The sequence below is a fragment of the Equus quagga genome, chromosome 9 (genome assembly GCF_021613505.1).
Source record: "Equus quagga isolate Etosha38 chromosome 9, UCLA_HA_Equagga_1.0, whole genome shotgun sequence".
In the NCBI taxonomy this organism is placed as follows: Eukaryota; Metazoa; Chordata; class Mammalia; order Perissodactyla; family Equidae; genus Equus; species Equus quagga.
In genome coordinates this window covers 65,995,895-66,018,821 of record NC_060275.1, presented here as the reverse complement: position 1 = coordinate 66,018,821, position 22,927 = coordinate 65,995,895, and the positions used below count along the sequence as shown (strand labels likewise).

The 22,927-nt window shown below is 60.0% G+C and overlaps 4 protein-coding genes across 6 annotated transcripts in view; 1 reads left to right on the top strand and 3 right to left on the bottom strand.

The window, feature by feature from the left end:
- Positions 1-211: 211 nt before the first annotated feature.
- Positions 212-7,310, bottom strand: DDA1 (DET1 and DDB1 associated 1). Of its 2 annotated transcripts, XM_046671576.1 has the most exons (6): positions 7,098-7,310; positions 3,400-3,450; positions 3,000-3,080; positions 2,766-2,817; positions 1,978-2,039; positions 212-890 (listed from the first exon to the last, which is right to left on the bottom strand). In XM_046671576.1, exons 1-6 carry the CDS (start codon positions 7,293-7,295, stop codon positions 780-782), a joined length of 555 nt encoding a protein of 184 aa, XP_046527532.1. In that variant the 5' UTR covers positions 7,296-7,310; the 3' UTR covers positions 212-779. The 2 variants fall into 2 exon arrangements, with proteins under 2 accessions (XP_046527532.1, XP_046527533.1); XM_046671577.1 differs by lacking the exon at positions 3,400-3,450.
- Positions 7,311-8,693: 1,383 nt separating this feature from the next.
- Positions 8,694-9,336, bottom strand: MRPL34 (mitochondrial ribosomal protein L34). The gene is made up of 2 exons (XM_046672497.1): positions 9,201-9,336; positions 8,694-8,958 (listed from the first exon to the last, which is right to left on the bottom strand). Exons 1-2 carry the CDS (start codon positions 9,260-9,262, stop codon positions 8,745-8,747), a joined length of 276 nt encoding a protein of 91 aa, XP_046528453.1. The 5' UTR covers positions 9,263-9,336; the 3' UTR covers positions 8,694-8,744.
- Positions 9,337-11,152: 1,816 nt separating this feature from the next.
- ABHD8 (abhydrolase domain containing 8) lies at positions 11,153-17,428 on the top strand. Of its 2 annotated transcripts, none has more exons than XM_046672495.1 (5): positions 11,153-11,330; positions 12,536-13,283; positions 15,246-15,416; positions 15,528-15,744; positions 16,410-17,428. In XM_046672495.1, the coding sequence occupies exons 2-5, from the start codon at positions 12,544-12,546 to the stop codon at positions 16,590-16,592; spliced, it is 1,311 nt and encodes a 436-aa protein (XP_046528451.1). In that variant the 5' UTR covers positions 11,153-11,330; positions 12,536-12,543; the 3' UTR covers positions 16,593-17,428. The 2 variants fall into 2 exon arrangements, with proteins under 2 accessions (XP_046528451.1, XP_046528452.1); XM_046672496.1 differs by having other exon boundaries at positions 16,501-17,423.
- A 63-nt stretch (positions 17,429-17,491) lies between these two features.
- ANKLE1 (ankyrin repeat and LEM domain containing 1) overlaps positions 17,492-22,927 on the bottom strand; it is a 6,144-nt gene continuing 708 nt past the window's right edge. The window contains exons 2-9 of the mRNA XM_046671199.1: positions 22,695-22,859; positions 22,218-22,323; positions 21,987-22,125; positions 21,000-21,773; positions 20,681-20,858; positions 19,777-19,936; positions 19,541-19,670; positions 17,492-19,281 (exon numbers count right to left, since the gene is read on the bottom strand). Coding sequence (XP_046527155.1) covers positions 19,109-19,281; positions 19,541-19,670; positions 19,777-19,936; positions 20,681-20,858; positions 21,000-21,773; positions 21,987-22,125; positions 22,218-22,323; positions 22,695-22,859 — 1,825 coding nt within the window. The 3' untranslated portion in view covers positions 17,492-19,108. The remainder of the gene's footprint in view (positions 19,282-19,540; positions 19,671-19,776; positions 19,937-20,680; positions 20,859-20,999; positions 21,774-21,986; positions 22,126-22,217; positions 22,324-22,694; positions 22,860-22,927) is intronic.

The window sequence follows — 22,927 nt, the reverse complement described above, 5'->3', positions numbered from 1 at the left end:
GTCCTGGTCCCTTGGCAGGTAAGGCAGCAGGGCAGGTCCAGGCAGGTCTTGGAGCTCAGTGAGGCAGCCGCAGCAGGCCCAAGAGAGAATCCAGCTGGTCCCAGGGCCCTGGCATGTGGGGGCCCCTTTCGGCTCCTCTTGGTGATGACAGGATGACTTTCAGTGGCTCCGTCCTCTGGGGCTGAGGCACACGGAGCAAAGACGCAAGGTCGACTAGGAAAGATCCTTTTATTGGGGTGGACACGGAGCACGCACTAGTCCATGATAAAATGACTTAAGAGAAAGATCCAGAAGGGCTGACTTCTCCCCCGGCGCACGCTCAGAGCAAGGTCTGGGCACAGAATAGGTCCCGGTAGAAGGTGAGACAAGGCCAAGTCTTTAAGGCCCGGACCAGCAGGGGGCAGCAGGGAGAAGCGCCCCCTCCCCTGCTGGCTGCAGCAGGGCCCAGCTCTGGACCCTCGCAGACACGCTCTGGTTCTCCGGAGGAGGAGGACTGGGGGGCGGGAGGCGGGGGAGCAGGGCGGGGGAGGTAAATAACAATGTTATTTTCAAAAAGCATCTACCAACATCACACTACTGGGTCTGACGTCCCCTTTAACCATCACTTGGTACATTTTACAGCATAAATAAAAACTCAAGGAAAATAAATACATCGGCTCCTATGAGGTTGGAAGTGGTGTGGACGGCGGGGTGTGGGCTGGCGGGGCAGGCGGGGGCGCTTACACAGCGGGCGGGCGAGGAGCAGACAAGACAGGAGGCGCCTGTGGGGAGCATGAGTCTTAAGTGTCCTCGTGCATGTCCGGGCTGTCCGTCCGGGCAACCTTGCGGGGGGGCGCCGAGCTCTCCCCCTCCAGGTCCACTTGTTCCTGGTCTCTCTTCTTGGCGGCGTTCTGGGGGGTGAGGGGCGGGAGAGGGGCTGTGAGTCTTCCCTTGGGTGAGCTCCCGAAATTCTGATACCAGCCCAGGCCCTGGGGCCCCAAGGGCGTCACAGGGCTGGGCCTGGAGAAGGGTGATGGACCCAGGGCCCCTGGCAGGGCAGCCCCTCCCCCTACCCAGACCTGCCCAGCTAAGCCACAGTCCCGGGGGCCGCCAGCCTGCCCTGGGCACTGCGAGGAGTCACCACAGCTTGCACAAGGGGCCCAAAACACTCAGAGGAGTGTCCCACCGGCCAGAGGGCAAAGGGCTCTCATGAGCCACCTGGGGAAGCCCACGCATTGCCACGGAAGAGAAAAGATGGCCGGTTTGGGAACCTCTCCAGTGGTGGGAATCAAGGCCTGTGGGGCGGGGGAGGGTGAGGGGATGGGCCAGGCACTTCATCACGGGATCCCCCTCCAACCTCGCCCGAGCAGGTGGCTGTCCCATGTTCAATGTTAGGGAAAAAACAAACCGACTACATGCGGAACAACAGGCACAAATTTCCGGTAAAGAAAACACTCTGTGTGTTGGGAAGACGGCCTCCGGGAGAACTTCCTACTGCACCTACCCGCTCTTGTGTCACCTGAGTTTTTTTTTTTTTAAAGATTGGCACCTGAGCTAACAACTGTTGCCAGTCTTTTTTTTTTTTTCTGCTTTTTCTCCCCAAATCACCCAAGTACATAGTTGTATATTTTAGTTGTGGGTCTTTCTAGTTGTGGTCACCTGGATTTTTAATCATATATACACTTCGCCAGGAAACAAAGATTCCAGGTGGTAAGGCGAAATCTACCTGCCACCAGGGCCCTGCTCGCTGCTAGCAGTGCGGAGCCAGACCTCAGAGGGATCTGGGCCTCGGTGCGGCTTGCCCGTCCCCGAACACCAGAGCCCTATGGCCCGCACACAGCCATCCCTCCTCGGCAGTGCTGTTCCCTCTCCTGGATCGCCTGGTGAACTCCTATGGGCCCTCAAGGCCCCACTGGAACACCTGGTCTCCCAGCCACCCATGTCCTTCCCCTACTTAGAGCCCCCTGCTGGGCACCACCTGAAACCCACGTGCTTTACCTTTTTGTCCCATTGCTGATGTAGGTAGCGCAAAAGGATGTTTGTTTTTTCTGTCACAATGACTGAGGAGGAAAGACAGACAAAGTTGCAGGCAGAGGCTGCAGGTGGCCAGGCCCCACCCCCACCTGCTCCGCCCCTCCCAGATGGGCAATGGCCTTTGGCCTCCAGACCATTTCTGTCCTGGCTGCCTCCTGGGACTCCAGTCAGCATCCCCAACCCGCGAGATTTCCAGAAGCCCACCGCTTTCCCTCCCAGGCACAAGGCCACTACGAGGGGCCCGAGCCCGCCGCTCGGCCAGGGTGACCACCTCTCAGCCTTGAGCAGGACCCTGCCATCAGGGGCAGTGAGCCCCAGCATGTAGCACCCCCTCAGGGTGTGCTTCCCTCTGGGGGCACAGATGCATGCAGCTGTCCTCCAGCAGCCACAGGGCCCAGATGGCAGAGTCCGGGGGCATCCTTTCTGAGGGGTAAAACAAGACACTGTGACCCTGGCAAACCTCCTCAGGCCCAGCTCTGTGGCTCCAGCATTCCGGCAGGGCCCGCCCCTGGACGCCCCTCCCCAGGCTGCCAGCCCTGAGGCTGTGCTGCAGAGCCAGCAGGGGGCGCCTGACTTGATGGGAGGCGTGGTTGGGCCCTGCGGGCTGGACAGGGAGGCCAGCACATGGGGCAGGAAGGTCCTGGAGAAAGCCAGGCTTCCTGCTGCTCCCAAGGGCTTCCCCGTGCACAGGCTGAGGGGCGTCCCCAGGGCCACTTTGGCAGCCGGGTGGGACAGACTGTGAGGCCACTTACTCTGTTCTGACGGGTATTCCCGCGTGGGCAGGTAGACTGAGGGGCGTCGGTTCTGCGGGAGGGGTGGGAAGGTGTGTGTTAGGAGAGCGTACAGGCCTGGGGTCCCCTTGCCCCTCGACTTGGGCCCCCCTCCACTGAAGACTAGAAGACTTGCGAAGACCTGGAGGGGTGCCTCTGCTCCGGCGGGACACATCATGCATGGCCCTCCCCCGAAGCCCCCGCACACGCACTCACCGACGCTTTGCACACGGAGTCGGCATGAAATCGACTAAAATTGCTTTTGTTGTAGACAGGCAGTCCTTTCAAAAAATCTGCCTAGAAGACAGGGAAGAGGGTAGGTGAGAAACACGTGGCGGGCATGTGTCCCCCGGAGCACCTTCGATGCCAGGGTCCTTCCTTCTGTTCTCTGGGTGCCCCCTGAGCTAGCCACCTGACATGTACCCTGTCACAACCAGAGAAAAGTAACCAGCTGGGGGAGGCGCCCCTTCTCCCACAGGCTCCTCATAGCTGCCCCAGCAGCAGGCAAGAGGTAAGGAAACTGAGGCTCAGAAAGGACAAGCCACCTGTTTCAGTCACCCCATGAGCCAGCAGCAAGGCAGGGAGTGGGACCCGGGCCGTCCGACTGCAGACCTACCCTCTGTGCTTGGTCACACACTAAACTCCCTGTCTCGGTCCGTGTGGCCACCTGTAACAGAGACCCAGGAAGGAGAGGCTCGTGGGGCAGGGTGACAACACTCGGGGGCTGGAAGCAGGAGCCAGGGCCAACCAAGCCGCTGAGCTCCGAGAAGACAGAAATCCTGGCTTGACATGGCACCGCCAGGCTTCTACCGGTGGCCAGGCCTCTGTAAGATGAGTGTGGGGTGCGGTCAGCTCGGGGGCTGCCCCAGGAGGGGAGGACACCTCCTGGGAGAGGCCCAGAGGCCGAGCAGGAGCGGGCGGCAAGTGGGCAGGGCGCAGGGGCCTGGGACCAGCACGGAGCCATGCCCAGCGCCACTGCTTCCAAAGGCCTTTCCCGGGTGCTCCGGCATCAGCTGGCTGAGGAAGACTGACTCGGGGGGGGTGCCTCAGCCACAAGATGGGGGGAGTAAAGGCCAACAGGAGCCCCATCCACCTAGGAAAGCCTAGGCACGAGAGCCTGGAGGTGGGCAGGGAGCGGTGAAGGCCCAGAGCCTGGGAAGGGAGTGACCTCTCCACAGAGCAGGGAGTGATGCTGTTGTCAGGCCTGGCGTGGGACAGCTGGGGAGAAGTGCGGCCCATGTGGGGTTCCCCACGTGCCCTGCCCCAGGCCAGCGGCTGCCCAAGCCTGTGGCACCCCATCATAAAGACACAGAAACTGAGGCAGAAAGGTTGCATGGCACTCGTCTGAGGAAGCCGATTTAAATCCAGGTTTGCTTGCCCTCAGAGGCCAAGCCCTTCTGTCATATGACATGCTGGTGCCTCAGTTTCCCCACTTGAAAATCCAGAGCTCAGAGCCCCCACAGACTATGTTAACCCTTCACTGGTGGTCCACCCGGGCCGCCGTTCAGGTGCTCGCCCACCTAGGGCAGGCGAGAAGGAGCAGGTGTCCTCACCTCAGTGGGGCCCAGGGACACCTTGGCAGCACAGGGCAGCCAGGGAGACAGGAATGGGAAGAACCCTCTTGCTCCCACCTAGTGCCCCAGGGCCAGCTCAACACCCCTCAAACCTGCCTCCCCAGTCCCAGGCCCCCTGCCCCAGCTCGGCCCTAGACCACAGGGCCAGCCTCATCCATCCAGCAAGGCTGGCAGGCCCATGCCAGGCACCAGGGCTCTGGGGAGCCACAGCAGACTGGCTGGCCCCAGGAGCATCCAGTGCACAGAGACTAGGGTGTGGATCAAAGAGCCGCACAGCCCATGAAGAGGCCATGAGAACAGAGTGCAGTGGGGCCCAGGACACGGGGCATCCCCCAGGTCTGGCTGGCCTGGGGGATGAGGGCAGGCCGCCCACCGGCAGTGATGCAGGCGCTGAGACCCGAAGGGTGAGGGGTCCCTGTCCCTGCTCAAACCCCTTCACAGCCCTGGTGGGCTTGGTCCCTGCTGGCCTCTGGCCACACTCCCTCAGCCTGGGCCAGGCCACCCTCCAGGAATGCCCCTCCTTCCTCCATGTGGGAAACACCCACGAACCCCTCCACCCAACTCAAACCCCCAGCCCATCCCTCTCTCCACCCTGCGTGCACCCCACCCGCCCCCCGAGGGCGTCTGTTTATACAATGGCCTCCCTGGATGGACTGGCACCTCCCTGAGGGCAGAGAGCAGGCCTCACCAGGGGTCAGAGCCCCAGGCCTGCACTCAATCCTGGCTGTGCAACCTGGGGCAAGTGGCTGTCCAGCCTGGCTGGCTCCCCTGTGAACCGGGGGTTACTAGGGGGCCCTCCTAGGGTTGTTCGAGTCTCAGCCATACAACACAGGGAAAGAGCTGCATGGGGAGCTCCTGCCCTTGAGGGCAGCTGCCAGCATCGCGCGTTTGTGCTGAAAAAGTGAATGAAGCCAGGGCACAGCCAGGCCTCCAGGCAGCTACGCAGGAGCGCATAGCCTCCGACACAGGGGAGGAACCCTGGCCTCAGCCACACAAATCCTTGCCACAGTGGGGCCCAGCAGCTGCCTATTGCCTCAGCAAGCACACGCTGAACATCTGCGTGCCAGTCCCTGTGCAGGCAGCCCACCAGGGACCCAACCAAAGTGAGATGAGGAAAACAAATGCTGTCCAAGAGAAGAGCGCTGTGGGGGCCTCCCACAGTCAGGAAGGGGCCCTCTGAGGAGGTGATGCTCACAGGAGGAAGGGCATCCCAAGGAGAAGGAGCAGCAGGTGCAAAGGCCCTGGGGAAGCAGCAACTTGGGAGTGTGAGGATGAGAAAGCAAAGCCAGTGTGGCTGGACCTCACAGAGACAGGGGTGAAGAGGGTAGAGATGAGGTCATGGAGGAGGGCAGGGGCCTTGGGGGCTGAGGGGGGATCTGGGGCTTCACTGGGGTTACCACAAGAAGCCCCTGGTGTGTTTTATAAGCTGGAAAAGGGGGAAATCTGATTTCCATCTGTTAAAGCTCCTTCTGCTTCCAGATGAATTATAGATTGCCCCTGGCTGCAGGAGGCAGGGAGGAGACCAGGAAGCGGGGGCCCTGGCAGGAGAGTGCCTGACCAGGACGGCCAGCACCCCAGACTCAGCATGTATCCTGAAGGCAGGGCCCGCTGGACCCTGGTACCAACTGGGTGTCGGCGATAAGGACGCAGCGAGGAACCAAGCACAACACCCAGGCTTGGGGACCGCGTGTTGGGAACCCCGCTTCTCGTCTCCTTCCTGACAAGAAGGCTTCCTTTGCTCCTCCCCCCATATCCCCAGGACTGTGGGTGGTGGACTGGGGCCCTGGGTCTGGGGATAATGGGCTCCGACTTGCCCTGACAAAAGCTTCCATCACCCCCGTCAGCCCTGGAGATGTCAAAGTGTGGGATGGGAGGGGAGGCTTCAGCCCAGCTCCGAGGCTGAGTCCACTCACAGTTGGGGGCATCCAACCCCAAAGAACCACCAGACCGGATCCCAGGATGAGCAAGTTGCCCAGAGGGGACTTTAACCTCCCATCAAGCAGGTGGCATCATCCCCACTTCAATATGAGAAGACACCACGGAGAGGAGGTCACTGGCCCGGGTCGCCCAGCTCATCTGTTGAGCATTCACTGTCACAAGCCCTTTGCGACGTCAGTTGCCTAAACTGTCACAACCCTAGGAGGTCCGGACCGCTGCTACTCCCGTTTAGCAGGGACGGGGCCTGGGATCGGAGAGACGAGGGTGCTCCCTCTTAGGGGCAAGTCAGGGCCCAGAATGATGGGGGTGGGCTCGGGGCTCCGGGGACCGGGGCAATCTGCGATGTCGCACTTCCGTTGGCGACAATGGCCTCCCCCCCCCCCGCATGTCACGATGTCAAGCCCCCTCCCCGCCCCGAGGCCCAGGCCGGCCTCCCAAACCCGCCTGAATTGGAGAAATTCAGGCCCGGGGCGCCGAGGACGAGGCTTAAGCTGGGGGTCTCAGGGGACCCCATCCCCACCCAGGCGATTTCCGGGGGAGCCGCGACCCGGAAATGAATGAGTTGTCAGGGCCTGGAAACCTAGATGGGGTCAGGGGTCGGAGAAGCAGCCAGGGCGGGGTCAGCAGGAAGCTCACAGCAGGGTCCCGAGGTGGAAGGTCACAGGTCAGAGCGAGGGGCGGGGTCGGGGCTGAGGGGGCCGAGCAGGGAGGTGAGGGGCCTCGGGGATTACTGGAGGTGGGTGGGCCCGCGACGCCATTTTGTGGAGCGGAGGGGGAGTACCGGCCCGGCGGCCGCCCTCACCATCTTCTGTTTCCTCCGTCGCTGCCTCAGCCACCGCCTGAGCCGCCGCCGCCGCCGCCACCACAGCCGCCCTCTTAGCCGCCGCCGCACAGTAACTTCCAGCCACAGCACAGCCAACACTGATGGCACCGTCACCCTCCCGTCATTGGCCCGCCCTCGAGCCCCGCCCTCAGGATATGCGGCTCTGGGCGCCCCCATTGGCTAGATCCGGCTAAGTCACGCGCCCATTGGTCGTCACGCCTCCTCCTTTCGTGGGCAAGTTCAGTTGAGAGAGCAAAACCCCGCCCGGGACTTAGGAGCGACGGGCAGCGAAATCCGGAAGTGGGCGGAGGCCGCCCCCCGAAGCCTCCTGGGATTTGTAGGCCCCAACTCCAGAGGTTCCCCAGATCCCCTCTCTTTCTAGCGTTTGCTACGCTTTTTTCTGTGGTATCCCACAGCAGCCCCAGAAGACCGGGTTCCGCCGTAACACCCCAGCCTCCTCCCCAGGGTCCCAGCCTTCCTTAGGTTGCGGCATATCTCAACCGCTCCGCACCAGCTGCTTAAATATCTTTGAACCGACAGCTCAGATTCTCTTGTTCAAACACCTCCGTGGCTCCCCAGTGCCTCAAGGATCCAGTCCCACCTCCTCGGTCCCTAATTTTGGGCCCCTCTGGCCTCCCTTGTCCATTTTTTATCCTGACCCTTGCCTAATCCCTACTCCCTTTGGGCCCTCCCAGACCCTGCCACCTCCTCCAGAAAGCCTTCCCTGCATTCTTCCCAAAGCCAATGACTTGGCGCCTCTTCTGGGCTCCCACAGCCCTCACAATCCTCCTCCCAGCCCTGACTCCGCTATGTCCAAACTGCTTAGGGACAAATCACGTCCCCCCACCACTACCAGGCTGACAGGCTGGTGAGGACAAAGACGGGACACCCAGTACATAGAAAGTACTCCATAAGTTACTAAGTGGAAGCGACTAAATATTATTATCCCAACAACACAGCAAAGGAGAAACCAGCACCTAATTTTATAGGAGCCAAATGAGCCTCAGAGGGCTAAGGCCTCGTTCAAGGTCGCACAGTCCATCCCCAAGGGGCTAGTGAAGGATTCAAACCTCTCCCACCTCCCGGCAAGCCTTCCCAACCTGTAAAAGTCATGACATATATGACAAGTGGAAATTGGAACACTTATTAGGCATTAAAGACGTTCAAAGATATTAAGGCATTGTTGGCCATCTTTTCAGGAGTGAAAAGTTTTGCGCTTACGTTTCAAAGAGCCCTTATCTTGGAAAGAGACATTCTGAAATATTTACAGAATAACCCGATGCCTGAAATTTGCTTCAAAATAACACAGGAAGGGGCAGCTGGGTCGCGAGTAATTGGTGGTCAAAGCTGTGTACCGGGTACACGGGGGTTCACTGTACTCTTCTGTGAACTGTTGGCGCGTGTTCGAAATTCTTCCTAATTCAAATGCATAAAAAGGGACTTGACAAGGTCTGACTTCCCACTCCCTCTTTCAGTCCAAACCCAGACTTCTCCCCCGGGCCTACGCCACAATTTGAGGAGCACTCATGTCTGAGTCGTCCCTGCTCCCCACAAAAACAGCGGCAGGAGAAGGTCTGAGGCGAGGAAAATGCTTTAATGGCGGTCCCGCCGGTAGCGTCGCGCTCCTCAATGGCTCAGCGACTTGCGGCCCTTGTGCATGCGGCGAAGGATGACCTGGACGCCGGACGGCGTGCTTAAGCGCCGGATCCAACCGTGCTTGTGCTTGCGTTTGATGTTGCTCGGCTGATACTCGTTCCCGCGCGCCTTGCCCCGGGTCTGCTGCATGGCAGGGAATCCCCAGGCGTCGGGGAGCCCCAGCCAGGCCCGGGGCTGGAGCCACCTGCGGGGGCAGAGAGAGGGCGAGAAAGGTCAGCGGGGTGCTCTGTGACTTCGGCGTGGCGCTCAACCTCTCCGAGACTGGGCTTCCCGATCTGTGCCGGGACGGAGCCTGCCTGCATGCATTTTAAGCGCTCCAGAAGTGCGCGAGGCATTGGTAGATCACGTGGTCGGTAAACAGCTGGAGCCAGCCCCCGACGCAGCCCTTACCCCCAGATTTGGGGAAGGCTCCTCGTGAAGACTCACCTGCCACCCAGTAGCGCCGCCGGACCCAACAGGCGACCCAAGGATCGGGCCAAAAAAGCCATGGCCTGCCGCTGGTCACGCCGTCCCCGCCGCAGCTCTTCTGAAGCCCATAGGCTCAGCCGCTGCAGAACGAAGAATTCTGGGAAATGTAGTTTCTCCTACAGCGGAGGCCGAATTGCCGCGGGGGCCCCCTGCGCACCGTAGGCGTGAGCGTCCGTACTCACCAGGGAGTATAGCTCTTCAGGTGGACCAGCAGGCGGCAGGCGAACGGCGCCTTCTCGGTATGCGCGTGCGTACAAAACATTATGTCCGGGGGTCTGCTGGGAGTTGCAGTTCCTTCTCCTGTCGGCAGGCAGAGGGTTTCCTCGGGGGCGGTGGCGCAGCTGGTGGCAGTCGCAGGAAACGGCTGGTTCATCTTTCCACCCACAGCGGGAGCCGGGCAGATGGCACACAGCTGGCTGGCAGCTTTCCTCTGGCCCCAGCCGTTTCCTCTCCTTGGCGGGGAGCCCAGGAGATCCGAGTTCGAGTTGGCTGTCCTTGGGGTGGTCCCTGCTCCTCTGCGGGATTCAGTTTCTCAGTCTGTAAAATTCCTGGGTTGCAAGCTTGCCCTTGGCAGTGCCCGCTTTCGAGCCCTAGGAGAATTTTTCTAATACTCAGATCTGAGCCCCTCCCCTTCTCAAACACCCTCTAAGATTCCCTATTGCCCCAGGGAAAATATCCAGCTCCTCTGGCAGGCAAGCAAAGCCCCCGACACACGCACACACCCTAAATTTCAGCCACAGTTTCCTCTGCCTGATGCTCCCCTATTCATCTTTTTAAAGTCCTCCTCAGAGACCCTCCTCCCTCCAGCCCTCTCCCTTCCTTTGGCCCCACGCTGCCCCCATAGGGCTTTCCTCAGACGTTCCCCAAAGCCCAGGGCTTGGGCTGAGTCCTTGTAGGCACCCCAGCATCCCCCAGGGTGGGGAGGGCCCAGAGAGGGGAAAAGAGAAGTGTTTGCTGCATGAATAAACTGTAGTCTCCCAGGAGCGCCCTGAGTGGACAAGAGTGGGCGGCTGGACCTCATCCAGCTCTGGCAGCAAATTCCAGGGAATGAAAGTGGGCAAGGAATGGTTAACCCTTTGTTCTCTGAAGCCCATTCTACCTGCACCGTCGTTTGGCCAACCACTACAGCGGTTCAATAATAATGCCAAAAATGTACCGAGCACTTTCCGTGCTGTTTTACCTGCAGAGCAAACTCATGAGGGAATGAATTTCAGAGAAATAAAATGGAGTCTCAGGGAAGCGACTTGCCCAAGGTCACAGATCAGCAAAGGGAAGAGATTGGACTTGAACCCTGGGCTCTCGGACCCCAGCTGGGACCAGAGTCACCGATTGAATCGGCCAACAATTAAATTCGGCAGATCTGCGAAACTCCACCTCCAAGAGGACTGTTTAAAGGTTTAACGAATAACAATTTCCAGACTTGGAAACACACACAGCTGTGGTTCCAAGTCCCAACTCTGCACCCCCGCCCTTGCCTTGTGACCTTGTGCCCTTTACGAGCTGAGCCTCAGTTTCCCCACCTGAAATTGGAAAGATCTGGGAGTCTCCAGAACGGAAAGGTCAGCACAGAGAGGACATGGGGGCTCCATTTGGAGGGGACAGGGCAGTTCAGAGGTAGGGGAAGGCCAAGGAGATTCTATTTGCAGCGAGGAGGCTCCGGCTGCGGCCCGGCAGGAGCTCGGCTGACCGCAGGTTGTGACCCCTTCCCGCTGGTGAGCCCGGCCCAATTCCTCCCTCCACCTCGGTAAACCCCGCAGGGGGGCGGGGCCATTGCTTCCAGGGCCCGCCCCATCCCGGGGCTGCCGCCTCTGATTGGCCGTCTAACTAGGCCAGGTCAGTCCGCAGCTTCGATTGGTGGAGGCGCCCGTCCGTCGGCTGCGGCCCCGCCCTCTGTGGAGAGACTTAAAGGGCCGGCTGGCTCGGCGGCCGCGGGACGCCCCGGCGCTGACCGCCCTGGGCCCGCGCCGGCCTGCGTAGATGCGTCTGGCCAGATCCCGCGCCACCATGTAAACGGCGCCCGCAGGCGGACACTGGTTTTTCCGCCCGGTACCCCTCCGCCCTGCCCCGGGCTCCAGGGCCTTCAATGAGGTGAGCGGGGAGCGGGCCCTAGGAGGGGGACATCGAGGCCCCCAGGGTTTCCCCTTAGGAGGGGGATGTCGGCAAAGCCCGTGCACGAGCTCTTAGAAAGCCGCGGAGCCCCAGTGTCCTCAACCCCGCCGCAGGGCTGACGGGCACCCGGGAGGCGGGGGCCTAACCCTGAGGAGGAGGGCTGGCGTGGCGCATCTGCGCCCCCTCCGCAATAGGGGGTTGGGACTCGCCAGAGGTGGGACGCTGCCTGCTCCCCCTCCAACAGCAAGTACAGGCCACCGCAGGCCGGGCCTTCAGGTGCCTTATCCCCGCAGCGCCCAGGATGGGGATGGGGGAGGGGTTGGTCCCATCTCCAGGCCCTAGACAATGGGGGGTGCGCTGCGCGGGTATCCCCCCTCGAGTTATGTAACTGCCTGCGGTTGTCATGGACACTGGGCGGGGGGAGGCAGGGAGCAGGATGGAGGCCTGGAGGCCCCCAGCCAGGGTTTTGCCTTCTCCATCCTCCTCTCCACTATTGGAGGGTGTGTGTCAGACGCCCAGAACCTAGGGTACTGACCAAGGGAGACAGAGTGTCTGGGCCTCAGCTTGTCCATCTGTGAAACAGACCCAGTGAATGTGGTCTTGCGGAACTGGGCAAGGCCTTCTGTAGCTTGGGCCGGAACCCTCTCCCCCAGGACCTCACCTTTCAGGAGCCAGGTTCAGAGGCCTGGGATGGGGGCTCACCGGGATCTGCATCTTTTTAGATGCCGTCAGAGGCCCTCAGGATAAGCTAGTTCAGTGAAAGTCAGTTAATGAGAGAGTGCATGCATGAATGAATGAATGGGTTTCCAAAGGCATAGCTGATATGCTATAAACTCAAGCTGGGGATCCTCAGGGGTGAAACACATTTACGACAATGTCCTCTCCTCCAGGAAGCACCCCCTGACTACACCAGCTTCACTATGGATGTCTCTTGGGGTCAGCCACAGCCAGGTCCTTCTCTCTAGGGTAGACCAGGCTGGCCCAGGAGGGTAGCTGACCACCACGCAGGCACTACCCAGACAGAACATCTTGGTGCGTGGCTGGCTTTGGCTCTCTGCAAACTGGAGGCTAAAAGGGGCCTCCCAGTGTGGCTCCCCTGATCCAGGTGTAGGGAGTGGATGCTGTGGGGGTGGAGGGCTCCTCATTTAGACAGCCCCTGAGCTGGCTGTTACCCCCACTCCCAGGACACACCATGCTGACCGGGGTGACCGGCGGGATCTTCTGCTGCCTGCTGGGTGCACCACCCAATGCTGTGGGGCCACTGGAGAGCGTCGAGTCCAGTGATGGCTACACCTTTGTGGAGGTCAAGCCTGGCCGCGTGCTGCGGGTGAAGCATGCCGGACCCGCTCCAGCCCCCAACCCACCACCACCTCTGCCAGATGCCGCCCAGGGGGACCAGTCGGGCTTGGTCCGCTGCCAGCGCCGAATCACCGTGTACCGCAACGGGCGCTTACTGGTGGAGAACCTGGGCCCAGCACCTCGAGCTGACCTCCTGCATGGTCAGAATGGCTCCGGGGAGCCACCAGCCACCCTTGAGGTGGAGCTGGCAGACCCAGCGGGCAGTGATGGCCGCTTGGGCCCGACCAGTGCCGGGAGTGGCAGTGGTGGGCGACGGCGGCGAGCCCGGCGCCCCAAGCGGACCATCCTCATTGACTGTGAGAAGCGCATCACCAGCTGCAAAGGCACACAGGCCGATGTGGTGCTTTTTTTCATCCACGGTGTCGGCGGCTCCTTGGCCATCTGGAAGGAGCAGCTGGACTTCTTTGTGCGCCTAGGCTACGAGGTGGTGGCCCCTGACCTGGCCGGCCATGGGGCCAGCTCAGCACCCCAGGTGGCTGCAGCCTACACCTTCTATGCGCTGGCAGAGGACATGCGCGCCATCTTCAAGCGCTACGCCAAGAAGCGAAATGTGCTCATTGGGCATTCCTATGGGTGAGCCAACGCTGAGGTGGGGTGAGGGGGGAGGGCTGGGGGTCAGCAGGGACCGGACACCCACTCACAAAATGCCAGTTTCCCTCCTTGAAAAGTCCCATTAGCATCTGCAACAAGACAGGATTCCTGCCACTAATGCAACTGTTTCACATGGTTTTAAAACTGTGTTTCTCGATGCCCGCACTGTTGACAGTTGGGGTCAGGTTATTCTTTTCTGTGAGGGGCTTTCATGTGCACTGTAGGATGTTTAGCAGCATCCCTGACCTCTGTCTACTAGATGCCACTGGCACAGTGGTCTAGCGATGAATCAAACATGTCTTGAGATGTTGCCAAAGGTCCCCTGGTGGGCAGAATCACCCTGGCTGAGAACCAGTCTTCAGCTAAGTTCAAAAATCGGCTCTGGAGGGGCTGGCCCAGTGCTGCAGGGGTTAAGTGTGCACGTTCCGCTTCGGCGGCCTGGGGTTTGTCGGTTTGGATCCCGGGTGCGGACATGGCACCGCTTGGCAAAAGCCATGCTGTGGTGGGCGTCCCACATATAAAGTAGAGGAAGATGGACGTGGATGTTAGCTCACGGCCAGTCTTCCTCAGCAAAAAGAGGAGGATTGGCAGCAGTTAGCTTGGGGCTAATCTTCCTCAAAAAAAAAAAAAAAAAAAAAGGCTCTGGAGATCCCAAGCAAGGGCTGCTTGGAATACCATAAATTCTGTCAACAAAGGCACAGGTTGCTGTAGTTCGCTCCCCTGTAAAGGGGTGATAATACCATCTAGCATCTGGATGAGAGCCCACTCCATGGAAGGCTCTGGGCCTGGGTGCCTGACCACTACCAAGTGGTACCACTTTCTGCTTTCCCTAGGAGGTAATGCAGGATCCCAGCAGCCAGCCAGCTTGAGAACCACTGTTTTAGTGGTTGTAGCCCATGCAATTAGACAAGAAAAGGAAATGTTACATAAGTTTCCAAAAGAAAGGAAGCCAGGCTGGGAGGTAACATAGCTTTTATTTGTTTATGATAACATCCCCCAAAGTGGATGTTTATGATAAACAATTCCGTCAATTAAATGAGTACCCATCTGTGAGAGTTACTATGACCCTACAATATCGCTATGAGGTTAGCACAGTTACTATTTCACAGATGTGGAGACAGGAGCTCAGAGAGGTTGAACAATCTTGTTGAGCACAGAGTGAGTCACTGTCAGTCAGGTCGGCCTGACTCCTACCTGCATCCCAGGGCCACACTTTACAGCAAGGGTTGGCAAACTTTTCCTTCAAGGGCCAGATAGTAAATATTTTAGGTTTGCAAGCCATATAGTCAGTCTCGTCAGAACCTCACAACTCTCCTCTCATTGCAGGAAAGCAGCCATAATTGTAAACAAATGGGCATGGCTGTGTCCTAATAAAACTTTATTTACAAACTATTTTACAAATTTACAAAATTGTAAACTTAGTTTACAAAAACAAGTGGCTAGCCCGCAGGCCATATGAACCCTGCTGTAGAGGGAATGAGGAGCTGGACTGTGGGAGCTGTTTGGGCTGTGCCCTTCCACCTGCATAAGGCAGGCAGATAGGCCATGCCCAGAGGCCAGTGAGAGAAGACCCTTAAAGGGCAGGGAGGCAAAGCAATAGTGACCTTCCCTGGGCAGCCAAAGGGCTTATTTAATCAGATTGCTGTCCTAACACTTGGCAAAAAGTAATTCTTATCCCTTTGGGGGTCATGGTGACTTCGAGAATCTGATGAAAGTTCTAGATTTGGATTCTCTCTCCAAAAAAAAAAAAAACCCACCCTCAACACACACACAGTCTCACAATTTTGGGGCATTCAAGATGCCCCATCTATCCCTCACCCCTCTCTGGGGCCCCTGGACCCCAAGGACCTGCCTCCTGGGTGAGGGTAGGGCATTAACCCCTTCACTGCCTGTATGCCACTCACCTCCACCCTTCAACCCCTCCTTCCCCCTTCCTCTGGGCAGTGTCTCCTTCTGCACATTCCTGGCACATGAGTACCCAGACCTGGTGCACAAGGTGATCATGATCAACGGCGGGGGCCCCACAGCACTGGAGCCCAGCTTCTGCTCCATCTTCAACATGCCCACCTGTGTCCTGCACTGCCTGTCGCCCTGCCTGGCTTGGAGCTTCCTCAAGTGAGTGACCCTAGCCCTGGTGGCCCCCGATGTGTCCCCAAGTTGTGTGGGAGGGGAGCCCGTATAGCCAGAGCTGGCACAGGGGCTCCAGCTGTGCCTCCCTACCACCAGGGCTGGCTTTGCTCGCCAAGGGGCCAAAGAGAAACAGCTGCTGAAGGAGGGCAACGCATTCAACGTGTCATCCTTCGTGCTGCGGGCCATGATGAGCGGCCAGTACTGGCCCGAGGGCGATGAAGTCTACCACGCCGAGCTCACCGTGCCTGTCCTGCTCGTCCACGGCATGCACGACAAGTTTGTGCCGGTAGAGGAAGACCAGCGCATGGCCGAGGTAGGGGCGTGGCACCCCCTCACCACACCCTCAAACCCCCCTCCCCTCCCAGGGCAGCTTGGGGGCACTCTGCCTTGTGCTCCAGCCCAGGGAAGTGGGATCTTAGACTGAGAGTCAAAGGTGGAGTCCAGGAAGCAGCCCCACCCTAGACAAGTGTTAGGATTATACCCTGTCCTTGATGCACATAAAAAGTGCTCTTCACAGCTGGATTTGTCATGGGCTGTGTCACTGTGGGAGGGGGCGGGCCAGGGGCTCTTTAGATCAGAGATTCCCAAGAAGGGGGCTTGGATCCTTAGCACTGGGAATAGCTCTGGGCCAGCGGCTCTCAACCAGCAAAGATTCTGCCCACAGGGGACACTTGGAAATGTCTGCAGGCTTTTTTGTTGTCTTACTTGGGGGGGTGCTACTGGCATCTAGTGAGTGGAGGCCAGGGATACTGCTCAACACCCTGCAATGAACAGGACGGCCCCACAGCCAAGAATAATCTGGCCCCAAGTGTCAGTAGTGCCAGGGCTGGAAAATCCTGCCCGGAACATATTGTAGACACTTAATACAGAACAAATGAATGCCAACTCCAGCAGGGCGACAGCCATCCCCCAGATACCCCTTGGCTAGAGGTGGAGCGATGATGGGTTGGCTGCAGGAGAGACTTCCCCACACCGCAGGCCATGCATGGATGTCGGGGAGTCCCAGGGCAGCCTGGCCCCGCGCGCCGCCGTCCTGCCTCCACCCGCCCTGAGCCTGCATCCCCCGCAGATTCTGCTCCTGGCCTTCCTGAAGCTCATCGACGAAGGCAGCCACATGGTGATGCTGGAGTGCCCGGAGACAGTCAACACGCTGCTCCATGAATTCCTGCTCTGGGAGCCCGAGCCGGCGCCCAAGGCCCTGCCCGCGCCCCCGGAGGAGAAGTAGCCGCTGGGCCGGCGGGCATCGCTTGGTGTGCGGAGGAGCAGGAGGCCGGAGCCGGCGCCGGCTCTGCAGCGCGGACCACCTGGGCTGGCCGCCCGCCCCCCGGTGGGCGGGGCCGGGTCGGGAGACGCCCCCAGACCGGCTGGGCAGGGCGGGGCACCCGTGGGAGCCGGGTGGACGCAGGCTCTCTGCTTCCGTCCTGCGGGGCCAGGCGGTGTTTCGGGCCGCAGCCGGGACCCCCGCGGAGGATGACCTTGTACAGAAGCCCCCTCTCCCCCCGCGCCATGGCCGAGGCAGGCCCCCTACCCCGCTCTCTGTCTTCCGTGTCAGCTGTGCTTGATCCTGGGACTTGCGAGCCCCGGAGGGACCCTCGGGTCCCCGCCCCGTTGCCCGAGACCCCCACCCCCTATTCCTCGACGCTGGGAGCGATGTTGCCCAAGAGCGTTGGGACTGAGTCGGGGGCGGGGGGGCTGGCGCCACTGAACCTGCACATCCCAACTTGTAACTCAATAAAAAGAAGTGACAATCTGAGTCTCTGTAACTGTGCTGGGTGACCGCAAGTTGGGGTCCTCTCCACCGTCCAAGCTGACTTCCCAAATTCTCCCTCCCTTCTCAGAACGCAGGGGCTGCTTGGGCAGGATTCCCAGAGCCAGGGGGTGAACTCCTGGTCTCTGGAGGGAAGGGCGACGGCCAGCTGAGGTCAGTGCGGCGGCTGAGGTGACCAGTGGACTTTGCATGCGACTAGAGCAGCCAGCTGTATACAAGGCCTGTGCTGAGGGTCCGACTCCCCCACCCCCGCCCCGGTCCACGGACCCCCTCACCCCATCCCAGCCAGCAAGTCAATACCTCTTCCTGTCCCTACTTATCTTTCAGCTTGATTTAGGGGTGCTTTTATCACGATGATTTTTACTTTGAAGCCACCGCATCTGTCTTTCTCCGCCTGGAGGAAGGATTTCTCCGCCCCACAGCTGTGCTCTGGATTCTGCTCTATTCTATCTTGGTAGGCCTAGGTCCTCCTGTGGTTTGCAGGCACCAGGGGAGGAGAGAGTGGCTGTATCTTCCGTCCTTTCCCCACCGGTTGGTGAGCCCACCCTTAGGTTAGACCAGGGGTCTCACCAGGGGTACTGTTGTCCATTGGCAGATTCGGGAGCCAGTTCTGATTTCCCCCACTGGGGAGGATGCTGCCCTGACTCTCTGTGATGCAGAGGACAGGCCCCACTGCAAGAAAAACCCTGGCCTCAAATGTCAGCAGGGCCAAGGTTGGGAAACCGTGTTAGGCAGACCCCACCTCTGTGGGGTCTTTGGAGTCTCTGGATTCTTTCCCATTGACCTGTTAGTGAATTCCTGGGCCGATGACACGCTGTTCATCAAGTGACTTAGTGGCTGCGAGGCTCCCCATCTCACACATGAGGAAACAAGCTCAGGAGAGGGTTATTCAGTTCCCTTAAAGCGTTAGAGCCCAGGCCCAGCCCAGGGGCCAGGTGCCTGATTACTATACCAGCCGTTCCCGCCAGAGGAGCCAAGGGCTCTGCAGTGGAGGCCTGGAGGCCGGGGAACCCGCCCGGGCCACGCCCGCCCCCTGCAGGACCTGGTTCGCTGAGCTGCGATGATGGGCAGGTGCAGAGCCCAATGAGGCAGCGCATCTCCCCAAGTCCCTAAACCCACTGGACACTTCCGGAAAACTTAAATGATCCCGCCACCACCTCGCCACGACGACGGCGGCTCGGCATTTACTGAAGCTTTGAGCATATGTGAATAGTCTGAAATCGCAGAGCGTCACCAGCAAGTCAGGGCTATTGATTCCATTTTACTGTGGAAGCAAGAGGTTCAGAGAAATCCGGGAGGCTCAAGGCGCCCAGCGGTCCCCAGGAAGGCTGCTCCCTCACCCTCACACCCGACCTCCGCCGCCGCACCTCCCACCTCCCCTCCCCCACAGACTTTCCACCTGGGCTGAAGGGCCGCCTCTGGCTCAGTGCAAAGCTCTTCACAATAACCCCCGCAGGACCTCTCACTGTCCCCACTGTACACTGAGAACACTGAGGCTCAGAGAGACAAACTACTGGTCTGAAGTCCCACAGCTGGGAAGCAGCAAAACCTGGCTGTTGAGCTGGACAGACTCCCCCAGCCCATCCACATTGTGGGTCCCGTGTCTGGGAGATAAAAGTGGGCTCTGTCCACACAGACAAGAGCAAACTGCCAAAGCACCAGCATGTGCTGAAGCACTGGAATGTTCCAAAGAACCTCTGATCCCCATCCTCCCATGATGGTGAGGTCATTACCTCTCCAGCAGCTCCATCTGTAACAAAGTCCCTCAGCCTGAAGGGAGATTCGCCTTGCTGCCCCCCACCCCCAACCCTTCTGGAGCTGCAGACGGAGGGCTGCTCTCAGGACGAGGCGGCTGGAACATTCAAATACCCTGATCTCTAGCCAGGCTGGATGGCCAATTCCCCAGTGCTCAGCCGCGGGCCTGGATGTCCTGGGGCCGTAGCTCTCGCTCACCCTCAGCCAAAAAGACAAGGAGGGCGCGGTGCAGCAGATGCACACCCAAGCGGCGGCGCCGGGCAGGTGGCCAGCCAGCCACCACACCGTAAAAGTGCCCTTGTTTCTGGTTGGTCAGCATCTGGATCCCTGGAGAGATTGGGGGTGAGGTCACAGGGGCAGCCTTGGTGAACCCCTGGCAGAAATACACGACAATGAACCCACTACGTATTGCCCTGGAGCAGGGATAAACCAACAGAGCAATATATGAGCACATGCAGGTACACAGTTGGTGCTTAATAATTGCTCATTAAACAAATGAACAGCCCTAAGAGGGAAGGGATGAGGGAATTGGTAGATCAAGTGGCCCTCGTGTGACCACCCCCCATCCCACAAGCCAGGCACCCACCTAGAGCATCCACAAGACACGCCTCTCGAGTATAAGCCTCCACAGCGACCACATGCTGGAAGCAATGCAGGGAGACAACACCACGACCACTGGCCCAAATGTCCAGGATGTGACGCACCTTAGGGCAGGCCTAGGGGGCCAGGGCAGGATCAGGAATCTGCCCTTCAATTCCCTCCTTACTCTATCTGCCCACAGCCTGGCTGCCCATGCCATGATCCTTCTCCTTATCCTCACACCTGCTTTCCTGGCCGTCCACGGTGGCTGAGGGCCTCCCAGAGGTGGACATCTGGCCGGGCCCGTGTTCCCTTGCCCACATAGAAGATAGCATGGACGAAAGTCCGAAGGCACTCAGCCGGGGTCAGTGAGAAGGCTCGGGCTGGCAGGTCCTGAGTTCTCCTGGATGAATAAGGTGGCTCAGAGAGGGCAGTGACGAGAGCTGCCCCAGAACAACCACTAAGTTCACAAGGCAAACTGAACCCACATCCAGTGACCCTGGTTCTGGGCTTTTTTTGGGGGGTTTTGTTTGGTGAGGAAGATTAGCCCTGGGCTAACATCTGTGCCAATCTTCCTGTTTTGTATGTGAGACACTGCCATAGCGTGGCTTCATGAGCATAGGTCCACGTCCTGGGTCCAAATCCACGAACCCCAGGCTGCCAAAGCTAAGCTCACAAATTTAACTGTTATGCCACCAGCTCAGCCTCCAGTGACCCCCGTTTTATAGAGCAGAGAGGGGCAGCTGCTCCCCGAAGACACTCAGCAGCTTGAATTGGTTCAAGCCACCTTTTATAGATAAGGCAGCCGATGCCCAGAGAGGACCAGTCCCCTTCCTAAGGACACACAGCAAATCAGAAGCAATCCTGGGGAGCTGACCCTGTGGCCGAGTGGTTAAGTTCGCGCACTCTGCTTTGGCAACCTAGGGTTTCGCCAGTTCGAATCCTGGGCACGGACACGGCACCGCTCATCAAGCCACACTGAGGCGGTGTCCCACATGCCACAACTAGAAGGACCCACAACTAAAAATATATACAACTATGTACCGGGGGACTTTGGGGAAAAAAGGAAAAACAAAATCTTTTTAAAAAAAGCAGCAATCCTGGAACTTTCCAGCTCCCACTTCTCGGTCATTCCTGCCCCAAATACCTGGGATCCAGCAGCAGATAAGTGAAGCTGGACTTCACGACCCCCTCCCGCCACCTTCTGGTGGGATCTGGCTGCTCAAACTGCTGGGCGAGCTCATCTTCATCTGCCTGGGCATCCGGGATATGGCCTGTCTGAAGGGCCTTGGCCAGCTCTGGGCTGTGCCCTGAAAAGTCTGGGTCTGGGAGGAGAAACTGAGTCAAGGGAGACAGAGGAAGGGGGGTTCCCAGATACAAAGAGTGAAGTAGGCAGGACAGGAAGTCAGGCATCTCCCGGGATTCCTGGAGACACCCTGGATGCTGGATGCCCCGAAGGGACTAACCAGGAGCAGCCGGGGCTTCTCCCAGCCGCCGGAGGTAGCGCGGCCGGGTGCAGGGCATGAGGGGGCCAGGGCTCGTGCCAAGCACACGGGGCCCTTGTAGCAGCTCCAGGTCAGACGTGGCAGGGACTGGTGGGTGCCAGCAGGAGGGGAGAGAGTCCCTGCTGCCTGTAGAGCTCGCCTCGTCCTCCGTCAGCCAGAGGGCTGCCACATCACTGTCCAGGGACAACTGGTCATCGGTCAGGAAGCATAAATTGGGGGGTCCAGACAGTGGTTCCCAAGGGGGACTGTGGGCTGGGCTCCAGTTAGGGAGGGACATGGGGCAGGGGGAGGGATCCAGAGGGGTCAAAGTCAGGGCCTGCAGACCAGCATTTAGTTCTGCCTCCCTGCCGGCCAGGACGGCTTGATGTACCGGCTGTGGGGTACCCAGAGATCTCGGCACTCTCTGGGAGGGCTGGACGCCAGTCAGGAGCCCCTGCCTGGTCTGGGGCAATGACCTTGCCCAGGGGGAGATGTCTGGGGCTGGGGCCTCGGCTTCAGAGGCTTCAACCGCCGTGACGAAGGAGGCGTCTGTGCTGCAGTCCTGCAGCCCTGCGGGGAACTCCAAGCTGCCATACTTGTCCGCCGCCTCAGGATTGGCAAGAAGACCAGGGGGTCCGGGACCACGCCCCAGGTCCCTGTCTCTGATGTCACCTCTGCCCGGTGCTGTGGAGTCCAGCGTCACGTCGGGGGGTTCAGAGGGGCTGGCGTCCGGCCCCTTTCCCCGGGGACCTGGGCCTGAAGCAGCAGATGCGAGAGGGGGTCAGAGCGAAGCAGAAGAGAGAGCCAGAGACAGAGATGGGAGTTGGACCAGACAGCAAGAGGCAGCAAAAGCTGTGGGAAGGTAGAACGGCGTGGGAGGCACACGAAGCCGCAGGAGAGAGCAGAGCACAGACAGACAGCGAAGCCAGATCAGACGCTAGGAGCCCCAGGCCGGCAGGCCCCCCTCACCATCAGGCTCCGCCTCGGGCTCCTGGGTCTCTGCCCAGGTCCGGGTCGGGGTCCTGGTCCTGGTCTCGAGCTCCAGGAGGACGCGCACGCAGTCCTGGTGCCCCTGCTGACGCGCCAGGTCCAGCGGCCGGAGGCCGTCCTGCGGCGGCGCGGTCAGCAGGGGGCCCCTTCACTCCCCTCTCCCCGCCCGCCCTCCGGGGCCGCCCGCCGCAGCCGCGCAGGGCCGCCCACCTGGTCACGCAGCGCGGGGTCCGCTCCCTGGCTCAGCAGCAGCTCCAGGCCGCGGCGACAGCCCCAGGCGGCGGCCACGTGCAGCGGCGTCAGCGCCTCGGCCGAGCTGGGGCAGGAGCAGACGGACTCGATCTCCGGCCCCCGCGACCCCCATCTCCATTCTCCAGCCTGAGACACCACCCTCGGAACCCAGAAGATGCGCCCTGGGGCCGGGACCCAAAGCTCTCTGACCCTAGAGCTTCTACCGCCAGAGCCAAACCTTCGATCCTCACTTCGGCCCCAGAGCAACCCCGTACCCCACCGTCGGTCTGGGACCCTTCCCCCCGCCTTGGACCCTCAGGATCCCTGCCCAGGTTCCCAAGGTCCCCCCCTCGGGCAGTGAGTTCCCACCCTTGGACCGTGGAACGCCCTCTCCCGGATTCCCAGGCCCGGCGCCGGGACTAGGAAGACCCTGCCCCGGCCCAGGCTCCGCCTCACCGAGCATTAGGGTCCCCGCCTCGGCGCAGCAGAGCCTCGAGGCACCGCAGAGCGCGCGGCTGCCGGGCTCCGGCCGCCAGGTGCATGGCCGCCGCGCCATCCTCGAGCACCAGGTTGGGGTCGGCGCCGCGGCGCAGCAGCTGCTCCACGGCCCTACGGACGGGGGTTCAGCGTGGACTTCCTAGTCCCGGTTTTTTTTTTTTTTTTTTTTTTTTTTTTTTTTTTTTTTTTTT